General features: G+C 47.3%; 1 protein-coding gene across 2 annotated transcripts in view; it reads right to left on the bottom strand.

Moving 5' to 3' along the window:
* COL14A1 (collagen type XIV alpha 1 chain) overlaps nt 1-24,885 on the bottom strand; it is a 190,959-nt gene that overhangs the window by 107,177 nt on the left and 58,897 nt on the right. For both annotated transcript variants that reach the window (XM_029063526.2, XM_029063525.2), the window contains exons 11-18: nt 23,329-23,458; nt 22,644-22,789; nt 19,701-19,830; nt 18,126-18,265; nt 13,633-13,759; nt 10,757-10,896; nt 9,707-9,839; nt 834-902 (exon numbers count right to left, since the gene is read on the bottom strand). In XM_029063526.2, the coding sequence (XP_028919359.1) occupies nt 834-902; nt 9,707-9,839; nt 10,757-10,896; nt 13,633-13,759; nt 18,126-18,265; nt 19,701-19,830; nt 22,644-22,789; nt 23,329-23,458 (1,015 nt within the window). The remainder of the gene's footprint in view (nt 1-833; nt 903-9,706; nt 9,840-10,756; nt 10,897-13,632; nt 13,760-18,125; nt 18,266-19,700; nt 19,831-22,643; nt 22,790-23,328; nt 23,459-24,885) is intronic.

Below are 24,885 nucleotides of genomic sequence, written 5' to 3'. Positions count from 1 at the left end.
GTATTGAGGAGGCCAGTTTATTGAGACAGCTCTTGCTACAATTCCTAAAATCCTTCGACTTCGCCCTTAGACCAGAGGGTCTCCGTGGGGAAGGGCTCCCCATAAGGCGAGCCCTAGTTGGGATTGCGCCTGGGGGCCTGTGAAGCTTCCAGCATCCTGTGGATTCACCCAATCAGGGGGACACGGGCAGGCAAAGTCACAGGGCCTCAGTGGGCTTCTTTCACCTCAATGCCCACCTGAGGGGAGGGCCTTTACAGAGGTTGGAAAAGGGAGTGAGGGGAGAAAAGGCAAAAGAGTGTTTGGAGATATATAATAATTACGGTATTTGTTGAGCACTTATATGCCAGGTGCTGTACTAAGCACTGGGGTGGTTACAGGCAAATCGGGTTGGACCCAGTCCCCGGCCCACATGGGGCTCACGGTCTCAATCCCCATCTCACAGATGAGGTCACTGAGGCCCAGAGAAGTGAAGTGACTTGCCCACGGTCACCCAGCAGACAAGTGACAGAGCCAGGATGAGAACCTGTGAGCTTCTGACTCCTGGGAGAAGGTGTAGAACTCAAGAGAGAGTCCTAAAGAGGGAAGGAGCCAGGAAAGAAAGAGACAAAATACCAGGGGGTTGGAAAATCTGGCTGGTGGAGAAAGATGGATGGGACAAGATGGATGAGACTGGGACTGGGGGTGAGGATGGGTGTGGAGGCGAGGATAGGGTTGGGGTTGGGATGGAGGGTGTGGGTGGAGGTGGTGTGGGGGTAAAGATAGGGTGGAGGTGAGGGCGGGGATGGAGATCCATCTCTATTTTCCTAAGAAAAAGGCCCAGAATAACTCTTTACCTGAAGTGACAGGTCCTGAAGGAGCAAGAGTGGTCACAGGGACGGTAGGCTCTACAGTAGCGTCATCGACTGGAACAGAAAACATGTGCGGGATTAGATTTCCAAAAAGTGAGCAGATGTCAGCAACCGTCTTCCTGCAAGTGTTCGTACAAAATCAGTTCATTCCTTAAGCCTCGCTGCCATCAGCAGTCACTGAGTGGCTGTGAGTACAGCTGGGTCCTGGGTGCTTGTTTGGGGCAGAGAAGCCTTCAATGTGCAGAGCACTGTACTAGGCATGTAGGAGCATACAATAAAATAATAATAATAATAATGTTGGAATTTGTTAAGCGCTTACTATGTTCCAAGCACTGTTCTAAGCACTGGGGGAGATACAAGGTAATCAAGTAGGGCTCTCAGTCTTCATCCCCATTTTACAGATGAGGTAACTGAAGCACAGAGAAGTAAGTGACTTGCCCATGGTCACACAGCTGACGATCGGCGGAGCAGGATTAGAGCCCATGACCTCTGACTCCCAAGCCCAGGTTCTTTCCACTAAGCCACACTGCTTCTCTGCTTTAATTTTAGTATTTGTTAAGCGCGTACTATGTGCCAAGCATTGTTCTAAGCGCTGGGTAGATACAAGGTGATCAGGTTGTCCCACATGGGGCTCACAGTCTTAATTCCCATTTTACAGATGAGGTAACTGAGGCACAGAAAAGTTGTCACTTGCCCAAAGTCACACAGCTGATAAGCGGCAGAGCCGGGATTAGAACCCACGACCTCTGACTCGCAAGCCCGGGCTCTTTCCACTGAGCCACGCTACTTCTGTGAATATCTTTGATTAGAGAAGCCTACAAGGGAGTCAGGGACACCTTGATTGTTTATAGTGAAAACTAGAGAAAAAGAAAAATGCAGCACAACTGAAAAGTAAGCAAACCATGAGTAAATAGAATAAATAGAGCAATATTCACACGAGATTTCACTCCTTCATTCAATCGTATTTATTGAGTGCTTGCTGTTTGCAGAGCACTGTACTAAGCACTTGGGAGAGTACAAAATAACAGTAAACAGACACATTCCCTGCCCACGATGAATTTACATTCTAGAGGGAGTTTATTTAGAGGTGGCTGTTGGGATGACATGATCAAGAGGTGGGAATTAATCAGGGAATGTCTCTTGGAGGAGGTGGTTTTTTGGGGAGGGGGTCATTTGTTAAGCACTTACTATGTGCCAGGCACTGTACTAAGCACTGGGGTATTCATTCATTCATTCAGTAGTATTTATTGAGCGCTTACTATGTGCAGAGCACTGTACTAAGTGCTTGGAATGTACAGATCGGCAACAGATGGAGATAGTCCCTGCCCTTTGACGGGCTTACGGTCTAATCGGGGGAGACGGACAGACAAAAACAATAACAATAGATACAAGATAATCGGTTTGGACACAGTCCCCGTCCCACATAGCATTCACAGTCTTAATCCCCATTTTACCCCAGAGGAGGTAGCTGAGGCTTGAAGCAATTAAGTGACTTGCCCAGTTCACACAGCAGCCAAGTGGTGGTTCCGGGATTAGAACCTAGATCCTCCTGACTCCCAGGCTTGCGATCTACCCACTAGGCCACGCTGCTTTTCAGGAGGGTTTCGGAGATGGGATGGGACACCGTTTGATCGAGGGGGAAGTGGAGATGGGGGAGTCAAGGAAGTTAGCAAAGAATACCATCAGTCAGTCAGTCAATGATATTTATGGAGCACGTACTGTGTGCAGAGCCCTGTACTAAGCACTCAGGAGAATACACTATAACAATATAACAGTCACATTCCCCGCCCGCAGTGAGCTTACAGTCTAGAGGGGGAGACAAACATTCATATAAATAAATAAAAAATAAAAACTCCTCACTCTTGGCTTCAGAGCTCTCCATCACCTTGCTCCTTCTTACCTCACCTCCCTTCTCTCCTTCTACAGCCCAGCCCGCACACTCCGCTCCTCTGGTGCTACCCTTCTCACTGGGCCTCGCTCTCGCCTGTCCCGCTGTCGACCTCTGGCCCACGTCCCACCTCTGGCCTGGAACGCCCTCCCTCCTCACATCCGCCAAACTAGCACACTTCCCCCTTCAAAGCCCTACTGAAAGCTCACCTCCTCCAGGAGGCCTTCCCAGACTGAGCCCCCCTTTTCCTCTGCTCCTCCTTCCGTCTCCATCGCCCCGACTCCCTCCTTCTGCTCTACCCCGCCGCCCCACAGCACTTGTGCATACATATACATATTTATTATTCTATTTATTTTATTAATGATGTGCATATATCTATAATTCTATTTATATTGATGCCTGTCTCCTTGTTTTGTTGTCTGTCTTCCCCCTTCTAGACTGTGAGCCCGTTGTTGGGTAGTGATTGTCTCTATTTGTTGCCAAATTCTACTTTCCAAGCGCTTAATACAGTGCTCTACACACAGTAAACCCTCGATAAATATGATCGAATGAATGAATGAAATAAATGACAGTTAAAAAAATAAATGCTGTGGGGCTGGGAGGGGGGACAGGGAACCGACTGGTCAAGAACCATAGTTAAACATTTTCCAGGAGGATTATGGATGCATTGATTCCCTTCCAGTCAGTTTGACTTTCAGGTGTGGTGTGAGAAGAGGAGTTGGTAGACCTGGGCTCTAATCCCAGATCTGCCACTGGCCTGCTGTGTGAACTCGGGCAAATCACTTAATTTCTCGGGCCCCGAGTTTCTTCATCTACCAAAAATGGGGATGAGACCTGTTCTCCCTACCTCTAGGATTGTCAGCCCCATGTGGGACAGGGTCTGTGGCTGACCCGAGGACCTTGTATCTGCCCCAGTGCTTGGTAGCACTATTAAGCACTAATACCATAATAATAATCCTTATTATTCTTCAGATTCTTTCACTGGGAACCAGTGGGGGTTTTCCTCACTGGATGAGGATACTCTTCATAGGGAAGCTGGATAACTCTCTCAGAAGGTTTCAGCCTGGAAATTCTGAACCCTGGGGTCAAAACGACCAAATTGGAGGGTTAACCGGACAACAGGATAGCATCACTGAGCAAAGCTACAGTGGGAAGAGCTAAGAAAAGATTAGTTTTGAGGGACAGGCAGAGACTTGGGGAATGTGGCTTTTCCCAGGACGCTACACTTCACTTTTATTTAATGGGGAGAGCTCACGCAGGCCCCTGCGGCTAACGACTGATAAAAATCAAAGCTCGTCTTGGCAATCCAAAGTATGTTCCTCTGCTTCCAGGCACCACTTGAGCCACTTCTGGGAGGGCTTCAATTCTTTTTGAAAAACTCTTTTACCTTCATCTTACAAGCAAAAAGCATTTCAAAGGAGCAACTATCATGGTGAACGAACACCGGGAATGCTCCAGAAAGACTGACTTGTCTGAAGAATCGTTCGGGGAAGGACTAGTTCCTCAAATGCAATCTGTTCTAATAAATTAACTTCATGTTTCAAGTCCCCTTTTCCAAGGCAAAAGACGATCCATCTCATATTCCTGGACATTGCCGCGCACGATAAATAATACTCTATTTTGAGGAAAATGGAAAACTCTTTGGTAAAGGATAATACATTTATTGACATGAGTTTTAGAATCATGCCAGATGCTTCAAGCCAATGGAATGTCTTCATAATCAAAGAAACCTATCTGTCCCCGAGGAAAATATTTCAGATTTCATGAACTTAGACACAAACACACTGCTGATTGAAGATCATTTTCACATTCTTTCCCTTTAGGAGAGGATTTCTGATGGATGGTCAGCCATCTGTACTGTTTTCTGGGCCGGCTCGCTAAAGGGCACAGCAGAATGCTAGGTCCTCGGTTAGGAAAATAGGCCCCTTCTCCTCCGACCACTCGGCCCCATTGTCAATCTCAAGGCCAAAGAGAGACGGAGAACAACAGCTGGGGAAAAAGCAACAAGTCTGAGGAGATCAGCGATACGACGATATTGATCTTTTCTTCCTGCCCAGGATAAATTAGAGCTCTGATTGCCAGCTCTGAAATGACTGAAAAGTAGACGACAATGAAATGGGACTCAATCAATCAGTGGTATTTATTGAGTGCTTACTGTTGGCAGAGCAAGAATGTTGGTATTTGTTAAGCGCTTACTATGTGCCGAGCACTGTTCTAAGCGCTGGGGTAGACACAGGGGAATCAGGCTGTCCCACGTGGGGCTCACGGTCTTAATCCCCATTTTACAGATGAGGTAACTGAGGCACAGAGAAGTGAAGTGACTTGCCCACAGTCACACAGCTGACAAGGGGCAGAGCCGGGATTTGAACCCATGACCACTGACTCCAAAGCCCGTGCTCTTTCCACTGAACCACGCTGCTTCTCCACTATACTATACTATACTAGAGCACTATACTAAGCGACTGGGAGAGTACGATATAACAGAGTCAGTAGACACCTTCCCTGCCCACAAAGAGTTTACAGTCTAGAAGGGGAGACAGACGCTAAAATAAATTACAGCTATGTACTTAAGTGCTGTGGGACTAAGGGGAATGGTGAATATCCCGGCTCTGCCACTTGTCAGCTGTGCGACTGTGGGCAAGTCACTTCACTTCTCTGTGCCTCAGTTCCCTCATCTGTAAAATGGGGATGAAGACTGTGAGCCTCACCTGGGACAACCTGATGACCCTGTATCTCCCCCAGCGCTTAGAACAGTGCTCTGCACATAGTAAGCGCTTAACAAATACCAACATGATTATTATATCAAGTCCTTTACTCTCTCCAAGTACTCTTTTGGGTTTTATTTTCTTTTAAGGTATTTCTTAAGCACTTACTATGTGCCAGGCACTGTACTAAGCACCGGGGTAGATGCAAGTTAATCAAGTTGGACAGTCCATGTCCCACAAGGGGCTCACAGTCCCCATTTGACAGAGGAGGTGATCTAGGTGCATAGGCGACCCTCTAGACTGTAGGTTCTTTGCGGGCAGGGAATGTGTCTACCAACATCATTGTATTTGCTCTACCAACCAACACTGTCGTATCATAATAATAATAATAATAATAATAATAATAATGTTGGTATTTGTTAAGCGCTTACTATGTGCCGAGCACTGTTCTAAGCGCTGGGGTAGACACAGGGGAACCAGGATGTCCCACGTGGGGCTCACAGTCTTCATCCCCATTTTCCAGATGAGGTAACTGAGGCCCAGAGAAGTGAAGTGACTTGCCCACAGTCACACAGCTGACAAGTGGCAGAGCTGGGATTCGAACTCATGACCTCTGACTCCAAAGCCCAGGCTCTTTCCACTGAGCCATGCTGCTCCTCAATTCCACCAAACAATTAATACAGGGCTCTGCACATAGTAAGCGTTGAATAAATATCATCGATTGATGCAGAAGGGGTAGGGAGCAGGGGAAATGAAGACTTAATTGGGGAAAATTGGGAGAAAGGCGCTTTCGCCTACTTTTTTCTGCCTGATATAGAGCTAAGGAGAATGTCAATGTTTTGCAGGTGCACTTTGTTTTTGTCTGGGAAACTGTTTCCTCTCTGATCACGTATGGCAATCGCCTGTCCACTGGCTGTGATGAAAATAAGCCTCAAGGAGGCCGAGGGATTTGCCTGTTGGGAGTCCCGGAGCACTGCTACAGGCCCTGCTCACAGTAAAAATGTTCAGTAAATATCATTGATTGATTGATGACTCCAAGACTTTCATCAACCACTCATGAAGAGCAAAATTTACTACTGAATTCTGCTTGAGAAGCAGCGTGGCTCAGTGGAAAGAGCCCGGGCTTGGGAGTCAGAGGTCATGGGTTCAAATCCCAGCTCTGCCACTTGTCAGCTTGTGACTCTGGGCAAGTCACTTAACTTCTCTGTACCTCAGTTCCCTCATCTGTAAAGTGGGGATTAAGACTGTGAGCCTCAGGTGGGACAACCTGATTACCCTGTATCTACCCCGGCGCTTAGAACAGTGCTCTGCACATAGTAAGCGCTTAACAAATACCAACATTATTACCTAAGCAGAACACTTTGCACTGGCGGGCAAAGAATGAAAGAATACAAAACAGGAAGGCCAGCGTGCTCTTCGGGAGAGGCAGCATGGCCTAGTGGATAGAGCACAGCCCTGGGAGTCAGGAGGACCTGGGATCTAATCCTGGCTCTGCGACTTGTCTGCCATGTGACCTTGGGCAAGTCCCTTCACCTGTATCCAACCTGACTAGTGTGTATTTACCCCAACGCTTAGAACAGTGCCTGGCACATGTAAGTCCTTAACTAATACCATAAACAAAATAGCAGAGAATGGTACCAGGTTGACATCAACCTTCAAACAAAATTCAAGATAATAATAATAATAATGATGATGATGATGATGACGGGATTTGTTAAGCACTTACTATGTGCCAAGCAATGTTCTAAGGGCTGGGGTAGATACAAGTTAATCAGGTTGGACACAGTCCCTGTCCCACATGGGGCTCACATTCTTAACTGAGGTAACTGAGGCCCAGAGAAGTAACATGACTTGCCCAAGGTCACACAGCAGACGTCACGGAGGCGCGATTAGAACACAGGTACATCTGACTCCCAGACCCATGCTCTATCTACTAGGCCATGCTGCTTCTCTGATCAAGATTAGCAACTGTCTGTAAATTCATGTAGTTGTGGGTTTCAGCCTCAAGTCTCCCCACCAACTCATCCTACCTTACCTATCTGCTCTTCGTTATTATTAATAATGTTGGTATTTGTTAAGGGCTTACTGTGTGCAGAGCACTGTTCTAAGCACTGGGGGAGATACAGGGTGACCAGGTTGTCCCACGTTGGGCTCACAGTTTTAATCCCATTTTACAGATGAGGTAACTGAGGCCCAGTGAAGTCAAGTGACTTGCCCACAGTCACACAGCTGACAAGTGGTGGAGCTGGGATTCGAACCCATGACCTCCGACTCCCAAGCCCTTGCTCTTCCCACTGAGTCGTCACTCCAGCTCTCAGTTCCTTTCAAATTGACCTCTAATTGTATCTGGTTCTCGACTGTCTCTCTCTCTCTGTGTCCACTCACTCACACCCTTGCCCCAGCTTGTAACTTCCTCCATCTCCAAATATGACAGACTGCAATTCACTCCTTCAAAACTCTTCTAAAATCCCATCTCCTCCATCAAGGCTTCCCTGATTGATCCCCAAGCACCTTCAATTGAACAAACCCATCAGCCATCTCTAGCACTTGTGAATTTATTTACGCCAGTCCTCAGCACTTTGCATATACATTTCATTGTACATTCGGTAATTTCTTTTGATTTCTCTATTGGTAAATATTTTTTTATAGCTGAATCCCCTATTCAAGGGTAAGCAGGGATTGCATCACTAACTTGTGAGAAGCAGCGTGGCTCAGTGGAAAGAGCATGGGCTTGGGAGTCAGAGGTCATGGGTTCAAATCCCGGCTCTGCCACTTGTCAGCTGTGTGACTGTGGGCAAGTCACTTAACTACTCTGTGCCTCAGTTACCTCATCTGTAAAATGAGGATTAAGACTGTGAGCCTCACGTGGGACAATCTGATTACCCTGTATCTACTCCAGCGCTTAGAACAGTGCTCGGCACATAGTAAGCGCTTAACAAATACCAACATTATTATATTATTATTACTTCGAACTTTCCCAGTGCTTACTGTATCGTATCTAGTGAGAGCTCAGTAAATATTGTTACTACCCCTTGTGCCCACGACAGCAGCTGCCAAAAGAGCCAGAGCAGTAGCACCCTGAAATCCCACAATGTAATATTTCCATATATCAAAATATCGGTGGGGGGGTGGGGGACTTTCAAAAATGAGCAATTTTAGATCATTTTTATGGACAGGTTGCACATTTACAGCCCTTTGGATAGCAGTTGCGGCAGTGGGAACATTTGTGGTAATTTATGGATGGCTGGCAACCCTAACCAGAAGAATGCCCATCACGGAGCAAACAATAATAATAATACTAACTGTGGTATTTGTTAAGCACTATGTGCCTGACACGGAACGCTGTACTGTACTGAGGTGGGTAAAGCAAATCAGGTTTTACCCGTCCCACTTGGGGCTCTCAGTCTTAAACCCCATTTTATAGATGAGGTAACTAAGGCACAAGGAAGTGACTTGCCCAAGAACAACACAGCGGACAAGTGGCAGAGCAAGGATTAGAACCCAGGTCCTTCTGACTCCCAGGCCTAAGCTCTATCGACGAAGCCATGCTGCTTCTCTATCACCGTGAGGTGATATAAGGTGAATAGATAGCCGCGGGATATGTAAGCAGTTGCCTCCTGGTAACCATTCTTACCATCAATATTTATGTATCCACTTTCTTTGCTCAGACCACTCTACTGACGATTAGGGAAACATGAATAAGAGATATGATGGTCCCTTAGTTTGTCTGTGCCTCAGTTATCTCATCTCTAAAATGGAGATTAAAACTGAGCCCCACGTGGGACACGGACTGTGTTCAACCTCACTCACTTGTATCTACCCCAGCACTTAGTAGTAAGCGTTTAACAGATACCATGAAAAATGCCCTTCCAGCCCTTCAGAAAGTGAAAAATGGGAAATGCTTCAATAAAGTTAAAAAAGTCTAAATATTTTAACTCTCTTACTCATTTCTGCAGGAAAAATCTTTGAGATTCCAATTTGGAATTCTGCCTCAAGCTGACTGGCAACAAATCCAAGATGGAAAAAGATCCAAACAGCATAGGCCATGGGTCAAAGACAGTCTAGTACCAGTTCCCCACTCTGGTAGCCAACTCCTTATTCTTGGGCTCTGGTAATCGGGCCCCGTGTTGGAAACGTTTGTCCAGTTGCTTGGTAACCGGTCAGTAAAATATTCAGAATTAAAAAGGAGCCCAATATAAGGAGTCCATCTGAAGCATATGTTTAACCATTTAGCCATTAAGGCCGCGACGAAAATCATGACTTACGCGTCGTGCCGATGCCAACTGCCACACTGCTCTCCCTGTCGTCACTGAAGACGGCCAGCAGTGACACTTGATACTCCGTATTGGGTAGCAGGCCGTCAATCACGTGCACATTCGTCTGTCCCTTCAAAATCACCTGAAACGCAGTTCATCACCAGTTAAGGACGGCATTACACCTTCGACACCACCCACCCGAACTGGAACAAAAAGCAACGAGCGCATGCCAATCTGATGGCCAGTTCAGCAGCTATCAAGCCCTAGGCCAGGAAGAAATCGGGAACATAGACTACCCACTGTAGAGAAGTGAGTCTCTCCAGTCTCAAGATCCCCACAGAATCCTGAAGACCTTTCAAACGGAATGAAATGTTGCTCTTCCTAAAAATGACAGCAATTGCCTCGCCTCCCTGGGGAATCTATCAATCAAATGCATTTATCGAGCACTTACAGTGTGTAGAGAATTGTACCAAGTGCTTGGGAGACTACAATTTAACAGATTTGTTAGACAGGTTCCCTGTCCACAAGGAGATTGGGAAAAACAAAAACAAAACCAGAGCCAGAAACTGTCCAAATTATGCCCAGATTTGTTTAATCATTCAGTAGGATTTCTTGAGCATTTACTACATGCACAACACTGTACTAAGCACTTGGGAGAGTATGATACAACAAAATTAGTGGACACATTCTCCGCCCATGATGAGCTTACAGTCCGGGGGCGGGGAGATGGACATTAATATAAGTAAATTTATAATGTATAATTTTAAGATACGTACAGAAGTGCTGTGGGGTTGTCGGTGGGGCGAAACAAAACGCCCAAAGGTCACCGAACCAAATGCCCAGATGATGCAAAAGGAAGAGTAAACTGGGGCAAGGAGGGCTTCATCAGGAAAGACAAGGAAAGGCTTAATGTCCATGTTCCCCACATAACCCCTCCATTCAGTTCCACAAGCCTAAAGCTGCTTCAGGGGAAGACCAACATGGGCCCGAAATGGGCAGAGACAAAAAGAAACTGGTTTGTCCACAAACGCAGTCTGGAGAGGGTTAACATCCGCTCACCTCCTCGGCCTCTCCCCCAGCCAACGGGACCCACATCAGCCTTTGCCGCGCCACATCCGGAGACAAGGGCCTCCAACGCACCCTCAAGCTGCTGGGTGACATCGCATCGATTTTCAAGGGCCGGAGGGCTGGAGTTTGCTCTGCAAAGCAATCATCGTCATCAGTAGTAGTGTTTATTGAGCTCTTACGGTGTGCAGAGAACCGTACTGAACGCTTGGGAGAGTTTATCCCCCAACAAGCTGACGGTCTAGAGGGATTGGGATTTGTTTTAAGGCAAAAATACAACAGAGACAGCAGCGGTAGCAGGTCAGGTGCAGACAATTATGCCATGATTGTTGAAGGGTTCAAAAGGCTAAACGGTCTGGGGAGATGATCTCCATTTCCTCTCCGGCATTTTCCAGAATCGTTCGGACGACTCTGTTCAAGTCGAAGTCACTTCTGAACTGGAAGTGTGTGCTGGCTGAATGGTAAATGGCCCCTGGAGCTTCCCGGCCCACCCACATTCTTCGTTATGTGCTTACTATGTGCCAGATACTGTATTAAATGCTGAGGTTGAAACGAGCTAATCAGGTTGGACACCATCCATGTCCCACATAGGGCTCACAGTCTTAATTCCCGTTTTACAAATGAGATAACTGAGGCATCGTGAAGTTAAATAACTCGTCCGAGGTCACAGAGCAGACAAGTGGCGAAGCTGGAATTAGGACCCAGGTCCTCTGACACCCAGGCCTGTGCTCTTTCCACTAGATTAATGCTGCTTCTGGGAGTCGTAGTATCAGGAGCCCAAGAGACGATACCAGGAAGAATGATCACCCATGCACAGCGGCCCAACCTGATAACCTCTAAAAGTGAGAGGCTCTGGTTATTGGACGCTCATGTTCTGGTCTAATCTTCCTTCCAATCGGGCAGATTCCCAGCTGCTGGAGCCTGTTCCCCTCGGAACCCATAAGGAGGAGCGGGAAGGGATTGAAGGTCACCAGAAGAGCATCGGAACCTATTCCCAGTTAGTCTTCATTATTATTAGTATTACCGTATTTGTTAAGCACGTATTATTTGGCAAGCACTGTACTATACTAAGTACAGGGGAAGATATAAATTAAACAGGTTGGACACAGACCCTGTCCCACATGGGGCTCACAGTCTAAATTGGGAGGAGGAGGATTAAATCCTTTTACAGATGAGGTAACTCAGGCCCAGAGATGATCCGGGCAAGGTCACAGTTGAGAAGCAGCATAGCATAGTGAATTGAGCATGGGCCTGGGAGTCAGAAGATCATGGGTTCTAATTCTGGCTCTGCCACTAGTCTGTTGTGGGACCTTGGGCTAGTCACTTCCCTTCCTGGGCCTCAGTTATCTCATCTGTAAAATGGGGATTGAGACTGTGAGCCCCATGTGGGACAGGAACTGTGTCCAACCAGATTTGTTTGTATCCACCCCAGCACTTAGTACAGTGCCTGGAACATAGTAAGCATTTAATATCATCATTATTATTAATAATTGCCAGAGCAGGGTTTAGAACCCAGGTTCTCTGACACTCAGGCCCATGCTCTTTCTGCTAGGCCATGCTGGTTCAGTCTGTGTGTCAAACCCCAGCAACAAGGAACCTGAGGGACCCATGAGCCGGACATGAGCCTGTCAAAGGCTTTGCTAAAACATCTCCTTAATGGACTCACTTCTTCCTGGATCTCAGGTCATTTGCAGAGAACTATCTTCCCCAAGCACTTGACCCCTCCGGCACAACATCCCCAGAGAGGTATGGAGAGGAAGGAATCATTGTCTCCACTTTACTGATGAGGAAACTGAGGTTTAGAGATGAACACCATAGGAGAAAACACCAAGTCAGAAAGAGAGAGAGTCTAGCTTACCTTCATTCAGTAGTATTTAGTGAGTGCTTACGTAGTGCAGAGCACTGTACTAAGCACTTGGGAGACTACAATATAACAGTAAACAGACATATTCCCTGCCCAACACAAGCTCACACTCTGGAGCGGGGAGACAGGCAGGGATTGTCTCTATTTGTTGCTGAATTGTACTTCCCAAGCATTTAGTACAGTGCTCAGCACAAAGTAAGCGCTGAATCAATATGACTGAATGAAATTACAGATATGTACATAAAGGCTGTGGGGCTGAATAAAGGGAGCAAGTCAGGGCAAAGCGAAGGGAGAGGAAAGGAGGGTTTAGTCAGAGAAGGCTACTTGGAGGAGAAAGGCCTCTTGGAGGACAGATTGTGTTTAGGGAGCACAAGGAGGGAAAATAGGAAAGAGAACCAAGGATGATAGAAGGTGGGATCAAAGGCCGGGAGGCGGAGTGGGAAGGGGCCACGTTCTCACCTCCCTGCTCTGAGAGAAGTGATGGCAGACAATCAGGAAAGCTCTGCCTGCAGGAGGCAGAAGGAGAAAAGGAAGAGCCTAAATGCATAATACATCCCACAGGATGGAATGCTCCAGTCTTGAGAGAGAAAGGACAGAAGAGGCCTTCTGGGAATCAGAAGGACCTGGGATCTAATCCCGGCTCTGCCACTTGTCTGCTGTGTGATCTTGGACAAATCACTTCACATCTCTAGGCTCGGTAACCTCAACTGTAAAATGGGGATTCAGACTGTGAGCCCCATATAGGACATGGATTGTATCTAACCTGATCAGCTTGTATCTACCCAAGAGCTTAGTACAGCACTTAAAGGGAAAACTGTCCATTTCCAAAGAATCTCCCCACCTTGGCCCTTCACACCCTGCAAAAGTCAAAGGACACAGGAAACGTTTCCATTTGGACTTTCCCGGCTTGGAGAGACCCTAGCTGTGCCCCTGGCCCTGAATCCCAAGAGGAGGAAGGTACGTCACAGCGGTACCTGGGGGCCCCGGGATATGAACGAGGACTTACTTGTGGTAAACCGGCCAATCAGTGGCTCCAACTCTCCTTCATCGTCAAGGGAGAAAACAACGATGCTATATTCAGTGAGGGGGTCCAGTTCTTCCAAAACGTAGGTCGAAACGAGGTCGACATCCACCTGCAGAGACCAGAATCAATCCATCAGTGGTATTTATTGAGCACTGACTGTGTGCAGAGCACGGTGGCAAGCACTTGGGAGGGTGCAATACAGCAGAGTCGGTAGCGGAGCAGCATTGAACGGAGCAACGGAAAGCGCCTGGGCGTCAGAGGACCTGGGTTTTTTCATCCCGACTCTGCCATTTGCCCGCTGTGTGACCTTGGGCAAATCATTTAACTTCTCTGTCTCTATTTCCTCATCCATAAAATGGAATTCAATACCTGTTCTCCCCCCTACTTAGACTGTGAGCCCCATGTGGGACAGGTACTATGCCGACCTGATTAACTTATATCTACCCCTGCACTTGGAAAAGTGTTTGATACATAGTAAACACTTCACAAATACCATAATAATTACTATAATTAGACATGTTCCCTACCCACAAGAAGCTTACAGTTTACAGGATGTCACAGTATTTTGTTTCCCCAAAACGCAGGAAACCACACCTGGGTCCTAATTTTCTGAAGCCTTGTTGGCTGACAGGTGATGCTATAATCGAGCAATCGGTGGAATTCATTTGAGTGATTAGTTAGTGCAGAGAACCGTTCTAAGCCTTTGGAAGAGTACAATACACCAGAATTAGCAGACACGATCCATTCAAATTTGAGTGACAACTGTGTGCAAAGCACTATACTAAACGCTTGGGAGAGTGCAAAATAACAACAGACACCTTCCCTGCCCACAAGGAGTTCACAGTCTAGAGGATCCCCCATATTCCTGCCCATAATGAGTTTATAGTCTACGGGGGAACTAGAAATACAACTACAACTCGAAAAGACCGATCATTGATTAAAGTGGTCATTTATATTCATTTGGGACTTAATAATGACAACTCTGGTATTTGTAAAGTGCTTACTATGTGCCAGACACTACACTAAGCACTGAGGTAGATATAAGGCAATTGGGTTGGACACAGTCCCAGTCCTACATATGGCTCCCAGCTTTAATCCCCAGGTAACTGAGGCACAGAGAAGTGACGTGACTTGCTCAAGGTCACAGCAGGCACGAGGTCAGACGCACAAAGTCACAAGGTCACAGAGCAGACAAGTGGCAGAGTTGGGATGAGAATCCAGGGCCTCCTGACCCCCTGGCTCATGCTCTATCCTCTAGGCCACTGGTCCAAGCGCAGAGAAGGCAGAAGAGCTATTAGGAACTGGGGAGGGAGCAGACAAGTGGAAGAGCCAGGTTTAATTAATCAATCAGTACTATTAAGTTCTTTGTGTGGGACACTGTACTAGGCGCTTGGGAAATTGCAATAGAGTCGATAGACGATCCCTGCCCATAAAGACCTACAGTGCAGAGGAGAAGCCTATAGTCTTATCTTATAATAATAATAGCAATAATGTGGTTTCTGTTAAGCACTTACTATATGCCAAGCACTGTTCTAAGCGCTGGGCGGGGGGGATACAAGGTGATCAGGTTGACCCACGTGGGACTCACAGTCTTAATCCCCATTTTACAGATGAGGTAAATGAAGCTCAGAGAAGTTAAGTGATTTGCCCAAAGTCACATAGCTGACTTGCGGCATTCTGCTTTCGAGGCTCCAATCCATAGCGACTCCATGACAAAAAACTCATCCGCGGTGGGCATCAGCGGCACGGGAGAGAGTCGAGGGCAGAGACTCAAGTTTACTGTGCAGAAGGAGGCGATGGTAACCCACTTCTGGATTTTTCCCAAGAAAACTCTATGGATACACTACTAGAAAGACTGCAGATAAAGGCGGGGTGTTCTGGGAGAGACGAGTCTCTGGCGTCGCTATGGGTTGGAGACGACTCGACGGCATAAGACAAATGGATAGAGCAAGGACCTGGTAGTCAGAAGGACCTGGGTTCTAATCCCAGCTCGACCACTTGTCTGCTCTGTGGCCTTGGTCAGGACACTTCACTTCCCTGTGCCTCGGTTACCTCATCTGTAAAATGGGTAATGAGACTACGAGCTCTTTGAGGAACAGAGTCAGTGTCCAACCTGATTTGCTTGTATCCACCCCAGCTCTTAGTACAGTGCCTGGCATATAGTAAGCACTTAAATACCAAAATTATTATTATTTGGGGGGGGGGGGCACAACGAGGATCCGATTTGCATAATAGACATTTGTTTAGATTACGAATTTGACTAGACGTCCTATCGGAGCTACCGATCCCTAGTAGACAGGGTTGAATTGCGACCCAACATGGCATCGCACCCTTACGATAGCTATCTGCCAGTCGTATGATGCCACCTGGTACCGCGTACCCCCACCCGCATCCCCAGTGGTCGACCCGCTCCCCAGCCGTGCTAGACACTCCGTCCCCCTGCCCCTGCTGGAGCAGCTTCTCTGGTGAAGGGCTGGCAGCCCCAGGGGCTGGGGGATTCAGTCAGTCAGTCAATTAATCGTACTTATTGAGCACTTACCGTGTACAGAGCACTGTACTAAGTGCTTGGGAGAATCCAATACAACAACAAATTCCCTGCCCACAACTAGCTTACAGTCTAGTACTGGGAAGCAATGGATCTTCTCAGACTAAGCCTCGCTTTTCCTCATGTCCCACTCCCTCTTGCATCACCCTGACTTGCTCCCTTTGCTCTTCCCCCAGGCCCCAACTCCACAGCACTTATGTATATATCTGTCGTTTTATTTATTTATATTGATGTTTGTTTATTTGTACTGATGTCTGTCTCCCTTCCCAGCCTGAGAACTTGTTGAGGGCAGGGATTGTTTCTCCTATATCGTACTTTCCCAAGCTTTTAGTACAGTACTCTGCACTCAGTGAGGGCTCAATAGGAATGAACGAATGAATGAATGGACACCTCCTGACTGTCCCTCGTTCACAATTGACTTTCGCTCGTCCGACACCTTGCTCCCAGCCTCCCCCCTTCCTCGCCCCCAACATGGGACTCCCTCCCAGTTCAGATCCACCGGACACACCTAGAAAACCATCTGAAAAGCCACCTTCTGCCAGAGGCATAGCTTGGGTCCTGAGTCACTTCCATGTACAAAGCACTCACTGGGTGCTTGGGAATATAAAATAAGAATACAAGATCTGATCCCTGCCCTCCGGGAGTTTATAGTCTGATAGACTATAGACATATAATCAATCTATACAATAGATTCATGGATAGAGGTTCAGGGAAAGGAGACGCAATGTGGCTCAGTGGAAAGAGCACGGGCTTGGGAGTCAAAGGACACGGGTTCTAATCCCCTTTTGGCCATTTGTCTGCCGCGTGGCCTTCGGCAAGTCACTTAACTTCCCTGTGCCTCAGTTACCTCATCTGCAAAATGGGGATTAAAAGTGTGAGCCCCACGTGAGACAACCTGATTACTCTGTGTCTAACCCCGGCACTTAGAACAGTACTTAGCACATAGTAAGCGCTCATCAGATACCATAATTATCAATAACTTTCTTTCCAAGGCATATAATGGTAGCAGAGGAAAACTATAGTCCTTTCGGTAAGTGATTTTTGATCCCAATCAACCACGTTTAAAATTAAAAGCTGATTGAGCCAACTTGCGCCTGTTTAGTTTTCCCACGTGGCAGGTTTTGCTGCCATATGTGGATTTGGCAGTATTTATTAAGCAACTTCTCAGGGACTTTATGGACCAGGGTTTCTTTATCGTCACTTAAAACAAAATGAGGGTTTGGATACCCATCCCGTTTTAAAAGATTCCCAGGAAAGGAGATCCGTAACCACCGGGGGTTAAGCAATCCTAACTGTCAGATGGTTCTCTCTAATTCCATCGACCTGCAAAGTGGCAGAGAGATAGATTAGATAGCAGTACTATCTTTCCGGGACCGATCAATCCATCGATGGTACTTACTGAACGCTGCGTGCCGAGCACCGGGCTAAGCGTTCGGGAGAGTACAATAGTATAAGTAGAGAAGATCCCTGCCGTCGGAGAGTTTATAGTCAGGCTCCGACTCTGTAAAGCGCTTCATTTCCCCAAGGCAGTCTTCACCTAACCAATCAAATTTTGTTCTCCCAACAGCACTGTGAGGTAGGGAGAGGCGGGCATCATCCCCCGATTAGACCGTGAGCCCGTCAATGGGCAGGGATCGTCTATCTGTTGCCGAATTGTACATTCCAAGCGCTTAGTACAATGCTCTGCACATAGTAAGCGCTCAATAAATACTACTGAATGACTGAATCCCCATTTTACAGACGAGACAGACCAAGAGACATTAAGTGACTTGCGTGGGGTCACCCAGGAAGGCAGGTACGGAGCCGGGATAAGAACCAGATCTCCGGATTCCCATTCCCATGCTCTTCCCACTACACCAGGCCGCCTCCCTGAAAGTATATCTGCCCACCAAATCCTCGTTATGCTCTTATTTTTTCTTTCACCGCTTACCTCGTTGGTCTCTGTCCCATCAGGCTTGCCGTACTTAATTCGGTAGCCATTAGTTGCTTCGGGATCAGGGTCCCACGTTACTCGAGCACTGTTGTGGCCGATGTCCGAAAGCCTCAAGCTCCTTGCTGCACTTAGAGGCACTGCAGAGGACAGGGTGGGAACAGTCGGGTCAATAACAATATCTTTGAGTTCCTTTTTAAGCCCAGCGTGTTCTGACCCTCTGACTCTTCTCTTGGTTGGAAATATGCCGCGAGGAGATCTGATTCCTACCCCATGGATAGAGGTTTAGGGGAAGGTTTCATCAATAACTTGAATGAGAAGCAGCATGTCTCAGTGGAAAGAGCCCGGGCTTGGGAGTCAGAGGTCTTGGGTTCTAATCCCGACTCCGCCACTTGTCAGCTGTGTGACTTGGGGCAAGTCACTTCACTTCTCGATGCCTCAGTAACCTCCTCTGTAAAATGGGGATTAAGACTGTGAGCCCCACGTGGGACAACCTGATTACCCTGTAATTACCCCAGCGCTTAGCACATAGTAAGCACTTAATACCAACATTATTATTATTGTATTTCCCCCCCCCCAGCACTTAGAACAGTGCTTTGCACATAAGCGCTTAAACACCATCATCATTAACTCTCTTTCCAAGACATACACTGGTAGTGGAGAAAAACTATAGTCCTCTGTGTAAGGGATTATTGATTCCAATCAGCCACTTTAAAAATTAAAAGCTGATTGAGCTAACTTGGGCCTATTTAAGCTTTCCCAGGCAACCGGTTTTGTCTCGATAACTGTGACATGGAAATGTGAAGTGGAAAGAGTCAGAGGTCATGGGTTCAAATCCTGGCTCTGCCGCTTGTCAGCTGTGTGACTTTGGGCAAGTCACTTAACTTCTCTGTGCCTCAGTTATCTCATCCGTAAAATGGGCATTAAGACTGTGAGCCCCACATGGGACAACCTGATCACCTTGTATCCTTCCCAGCGCTTAAAACAGTGCTTTGCACATAGTAAGCGCTTAACAAATGCCATCATTATTATTATTATTACTCTGGATGCTCTGTTAGCAAAGAGAATATCAGCATTCTAATTAAGCCAGCCCCTGCAAGCCTGCTGCTGCGTCTTTTAGGAGGAAAATCTCTCTGTCCCCTTATCAGTCATCTTCTGATATTAATTATGGCAGAGAAGCAGCTTGGCCCAGTAGACAGAGCACAGGCCTGGGAGTCAGAAGGACCTGGGTTCTAATGCGGCTCCGGCACTTGTCCGCTGTGTGACCTTGGGCAAATACTTTACTTCTCAGAGCCTCAGTTACTACATCTGTAAAACAGGGATGAAGACTGTGAGCCTCACGTGGGATGGGGACTGTGTCCAACCTGATTAGCTTGTATTTACTTCAGTGCTTAGCACATACCAAGGGTTTAACAGATACAAAAGAAAAAAAATTGAAAAATAACACTTGGAGATTAGAGACATGTTGTGTAAGTGATTATGTACTAACAATCCATCAGTGGCATTTATTAGGTGCTTACTGGATACAGAACACTGAGCTAAGTGGTTGGGAGAGTACCATATCGTATTACTTACATGTTGTTTCTTGTCCTGTGACTGGGTCACTTGCCTCTTCACCAAACATGGCATAAACTGTGACTGTATATTCCGTATCGGGCAATAATCCCGTCAATTCAATATCTGTAATGGTCTCTCCAATTTTCATCTGAAAAGAAAAGCGTTAGTAAAGCACAGCCCACTACTATATTAAGGCTGAATAATAGGCAAAGCAGAAATAAACATCCTTTTTTACTTATGGGGATGGAGCAGGCAAGTGGAACTTGAACTCTGGCCTTACCTCTGCCCCTGATGACAGAACCTTTGGCAAGACGGGCCTACCTGTATCTCTCCTGTAGAATGGCACTGACATTGCCAATCTACCTCATAGGGATGTTTGGGAAAATCAACTCACTCGGGAGGAGAGGAAGAGAGGGAAGGGGTGAGGAAGAGAGTAGAGAGAGGGAAGGGGAGGAGGAGAGAGAGGAGGGGGGAAGGGGAGAATGGCGGGGGGGGGGAGAGGAATGGAGTGAGGGGAAAGAGGGAAGGGGAGATGAGGGAAGGGAGAGGGGGAGAGGGAGGAAATGGAGAGGGAAGAGCAAGGGGAAAGCAAAAGAAGGGAGAGAGAAATAGAGAAAGGTGGGAGAGAGGGGAGGGAGAGGAGAAGGGAGAGGGAATGAAGGAGGGGAAAAGAGGGAGGGGAAAAGAGGGAGGGGAAGGGGGAGAAAGCGGGAGAAGAGGGGAGAAGGGATAGGGGATGTGGAAGGGAGGAGAAGGAGAAGAAAGAGAAATCACGGATGAACAAAATCCCCCCAAATCAGGAGAAGCAGTGTAGCTTAGTGGAAAGAGCACAGGCTTGGAAATCAGAGGACCTGGGTTTTAATCCCAGCTCTGCCACATGTCTGCTGGGTGACCTTGGGTAAGGCACTTAACTTCTCTGGGCCTCAGTTATCTCATCTTGAAAACGGAGATTGGGACTGTGAGCCCCACATGGGACAACCTGATTACCTTGTATCTATTCCAACGCTTAGAACAGCACTTGGCACATAGTAAGCACTTAACAAATGCCATAATCATCATCACCATCAGATCCCAGAGCCTAGCTTGAACCTCTTCCTTCTTGACAGGGGAAGGCTGCCAAAATGTGCAAATGCCATTTAAACTATAAGAAGGAGGAATAGATTGGAGCTGCAGATAACCCTTATACCGGTTAATCATCCCCTGCCCCTATTAATATTCCAATTCACTTGATTTTATAGTAATGCCTCACAGGGAATTTAATCATCACCATATCAAGTTAGATAAGGGTGTAGAGGACAGAGCTGAAGGAAAGGAAAGGCTGATCCGGGTGGGGCTGGAGGGCTGATTACCGACCGCTGAAACCCTCATGGGGCCAGAGCCGGGGAACCATCATCATGGCTCTAGAATCATGGGGAGGATTCAGCGTGAGGCAGATAATTAATAATTATGGTACTTAAGTGCTTACTAGTTGCCAAGCACTGTCCTAAACTCTGACGTAGATTCAAGATAAGCAAGTTGAACACTGTCCATGTCCCACAGGGGGTTCACCCTCTTAATCTCCATTTTACAGATGAGGTCGCTGAGGCCCAGAGAAGTAAAGTGACTTGCCCAAGGTGGCAGCAGACAGATGAGCTTGTTGTCTCTAGATTGTGAGCGCCTTGTGGGCAGGGAATGTCACCGTTTATTGTTGTATCAGCTTCCCAAACAGGGCTCTGTGCACAGAAAGTGCTCAATAAATACAATTGAATGAATGAATGTGGCAGAGCGAGGATTAGAACCCAGGTCCTTCTGACTCCCAGGCCCATGCTTTGAGCCACTAAGCCGTGCTGCTTCTCTTTTAAGGGCAGGGAAAGAAGGAACAGTTCCAGCCCTCCAGATCTCCAGCCGTCCAAGCGTCCAGCTGGAAGCCTGATGCCATGGGCCTTCCACCACGTGCTCTCTGCAGTTTCCGCTAAGCAGAGACCGTCAGGGCTCCCAGCTGTCGCTCTAACCCCAAGCCTCCCAACCATCCTGGCCAACAGACCTGCCAACCTTCAACTTTAAAATAAGGGAACCCAAGTCACGATTCCCTATCCCTTCCTGAGCGTGTGGGACCCTGGAATCGGACACCTCAATCCATGAAAATATATTTTTGAGAAGCAGCATGGCGTAGTGGATAGAGTACAGGCCTGGGAGTCAGAAGGTCATAGGTGCTACACCTAGTTCCACCGCTTGTCCGCCGTGTGACCTTGGGCAAGTCACATCACTTCTCTGGGCCTCAGTTACCTCATCTTTAAAATGGGAATTGAGACCGAGAGCCCCAAAACGGGACAGAGACTGCATCCCACTGAATTTGCTTGTATTCGCCTCAGAGTTTAGTTCAGTGTCTGGCACATAGTAAGGGCTTAACTAATACAATTATCATTATTATAATAATAATGTTGGTATTTGTTAAGCGCTTACTATGTGCAGAGCACTGTTCTAAGCGCTGGGGTAGATACAGGGGAATCAGGTTGTCCCACGTGAGGCTCACAGTCTTCATCCCCATTTTACAGATGAGGGAACTGAGGCCCAGAGCAGTGAAGTGACTTGCCCATAGTCACACGGCTGACAAGTGGCGGAGCCAGGATTCGAACCCATGACCTCTGACTTCAAAGCCCGGGCTCTTTTCACTGAGCCACGCTGCTTCTCTAACTGCTTAACGTTATGCTTAACAAATACCACAGTTATTATCATCAGTGATATTATTCAGAACAGGCCTGCTGAGGCTCCACTGGAGAGCTTGTTTACTCGTTACTAGCCGCCACTTCCGGCAGTGAAGTCCTGTGGCTTCGCACCCGGACCCTAAACCTGTTCTCCACGTTGGTCGCCATGGAGCCGACCCTCAACCACAGAGTCGCAGCGAGCGGCAGGGGACGGGTGGGGGAGGGGGACGATCCCGGGTTCCCCGCACCCCGGGAATCGGGCTTCCGACGGCCTCACCTCTTTCTCGTCCCCAGCCAGGCCTTGGGTGAGAGGGGCGTACAGGACCAAGTAGCCGGAGGCCCCGGGAACCTGGCTCCACTTGGCCCGGAGGCTGTTCTGCGTCACCTCGTACAGCGTGAGGTGGGACACCAGGGGCAAGGAAACTGAGGTGAAAACAGATGTCAAGCGGTTTAGCTCATCCGTCCAACCAGCCATCCACAGACCACCTCAAGCGGGCTGGAGACTATACTCTATCATCGTCTGCCTCCCCTTCTAGACTGTTAGCTCGCTGTGGGCAGGGAACGTATCTACCAACTCTCCCAGTACAGTGCTCCGCACGGAGGAAGTGCTCAATCATTCATTCCGTTGCATTTATCGAGCACTTACTGTGTGCAAAGTGCTCAATAAATACCATTGATTGATAAGCCAACCTGCTAATCTCCTATCCCAGCGCTTAGTACAGACACAAATGCCACAGTTATTATTCTTTTTAATTCTATTATTATGAGCTTTACGGTTACAATATTAAAAAATCTATTCTCTTCCTACCGCTATCAACTCCCTATTCCGTCACACACACATACATCCCCTCCACACAGATCTAGTACACGACGAGATAACGTCTCAGAGGTCAGTATAAAGTCCTCTGAAATGACGGAAGCGAATGGTGCTACGAGGGTGAGAGGAGGAATGAAATACGTACGTGTGGTTTCAGACCCACGCAGACCTTCACTGGCAGAATTGTTATAGATGGCAAACACTGCTATCTGGTATTCGGTGAGAGACATCAAGTTTTTCAACACGGCAGTGGATTCGGTTCCATCCACAACCACCTGTTTCGAGGACGGCATGGAGAAAAAGGCCTTAATCAAGCGAGAACTGATTTCTTTGACCATGATCTAATATTTAATGCAGCAGATCAATGCAACCTCACCTACGGTGAATTAAAAAGAAAACACCCTTAGACCGCTTTACTGAAAAAGATTGATCTTCCCCCGCCATGAAAGCTAGACTGCCTTAGATGTGGGGCTCCCTTTAAATATTTCCCCTGAAAAGATACAGGCAATAAGGCAATTCCAAGCCATCATTCCAGCTCTGTTGTGATCCACATGGAGGGGAAAGAAAAGCGAGAGCATAGCGTAGTGGATAGCGCACGGGCCTGGGAGTCAGAAGGTCGTGGGTTCTAATCCCCGATCCACCACTTGTCTGCGGTGTGACCTTGGTCAAGTCACTTCACTTCTCTGGGCCTCAGTTACCTCGTCTTTAAAATGTGGATTGAATCTGTGAGCCCCACATGGGACAAGGACCGTGTTCAACATGATTGGCTTGTATCCACTCCAGGGCTTAGTACAGTGCCTGGCACATACTAAGTGCTTAACAAATACCATAATTATTATTATTACTGGGCACTTGGAAGAGTTCAACAGAAGTGGAAGATATAGTCCTCTAGACTGTCAGTGCCCTGCTCACAGGGAACCTTGTCTACCACCTCTGTTCTATTAAACTCTATCAAGCATTAGGTACAGTGCCCTGCACACAGTAAGTGCTCAATAAATACCACTGATTGATTAAATGTTTTTACCCATCTCTGAAGGGGGAACTGGGAAGTAAGTTTTGACTCTGAAATTTCAAAGTGGAACAAAAATCTTCATCAGTGCGCGGGAGACTCGGCTGCCAGCAGTCTCTTCGTTCCTTCCCCATTAAACCCTCCTCCAGGCAAGTTTAGGCAATTCCACATCCTGGACTGTGTCCAATGGAGTGGCAGAAGAATTTGGAGCATCCAGATTCTATTACAGAAGCTCCCAAAAGCATCAAATCCATCCGCTGAATCTGATCACTGGTTAGGAATAAGGGAGCAGCATAGTGTAGTGGATAAAGCACGGGCCTGGAAGTCAGCAGGTCATGGGTTCTAATCCCTCCTCCACCACTTGTCTTCTGTGTGACTTTGGGCAAGTCTCTTCACTTCTCTGGGCCTGTTACCTCATCTGTAAAATAGGGATCGAGACTGTGTCCAACCCAATTTGCTTGCATTCAACCCAGCGGTTAGTACAGCGCTTAACAGATACCACAGTTATCATTATTATTATAAGGGGAAATTGTTTATTTGGTGTAGAGAAGATTCTTCTCCCTTAGAGGATTCATTACCTTAAGAGAAAGCCGTCCCCTCAAAAAGGACAAGGCCTAACACCTATAATAGCCAGTGGTATTTTTTAAGTACTTTCTAGATGCTAAGCAACGAACTAAGTGCTGGTGTAAATAT

This window comes from Ornithorhynchus anatinus, chromosome 4 (genome assembly GCF_004115215.2).
Source record: "Ornithorhynchus anatinus isolate Pmale09 chromosome 4, mOrnAna1.pri.v4, whole genome shotgun sequence".
Taxonomy (NCBI): Eukaryota; Metazoa; Chordata; class Mammalia; order Monotremata; family Ornithorhynchidae; genus Ornithorhynchus; species Ornithorhynchus anatinus.
This window is presented reverse-complemented; position numbering and strand designations above follow the sequence as displayed.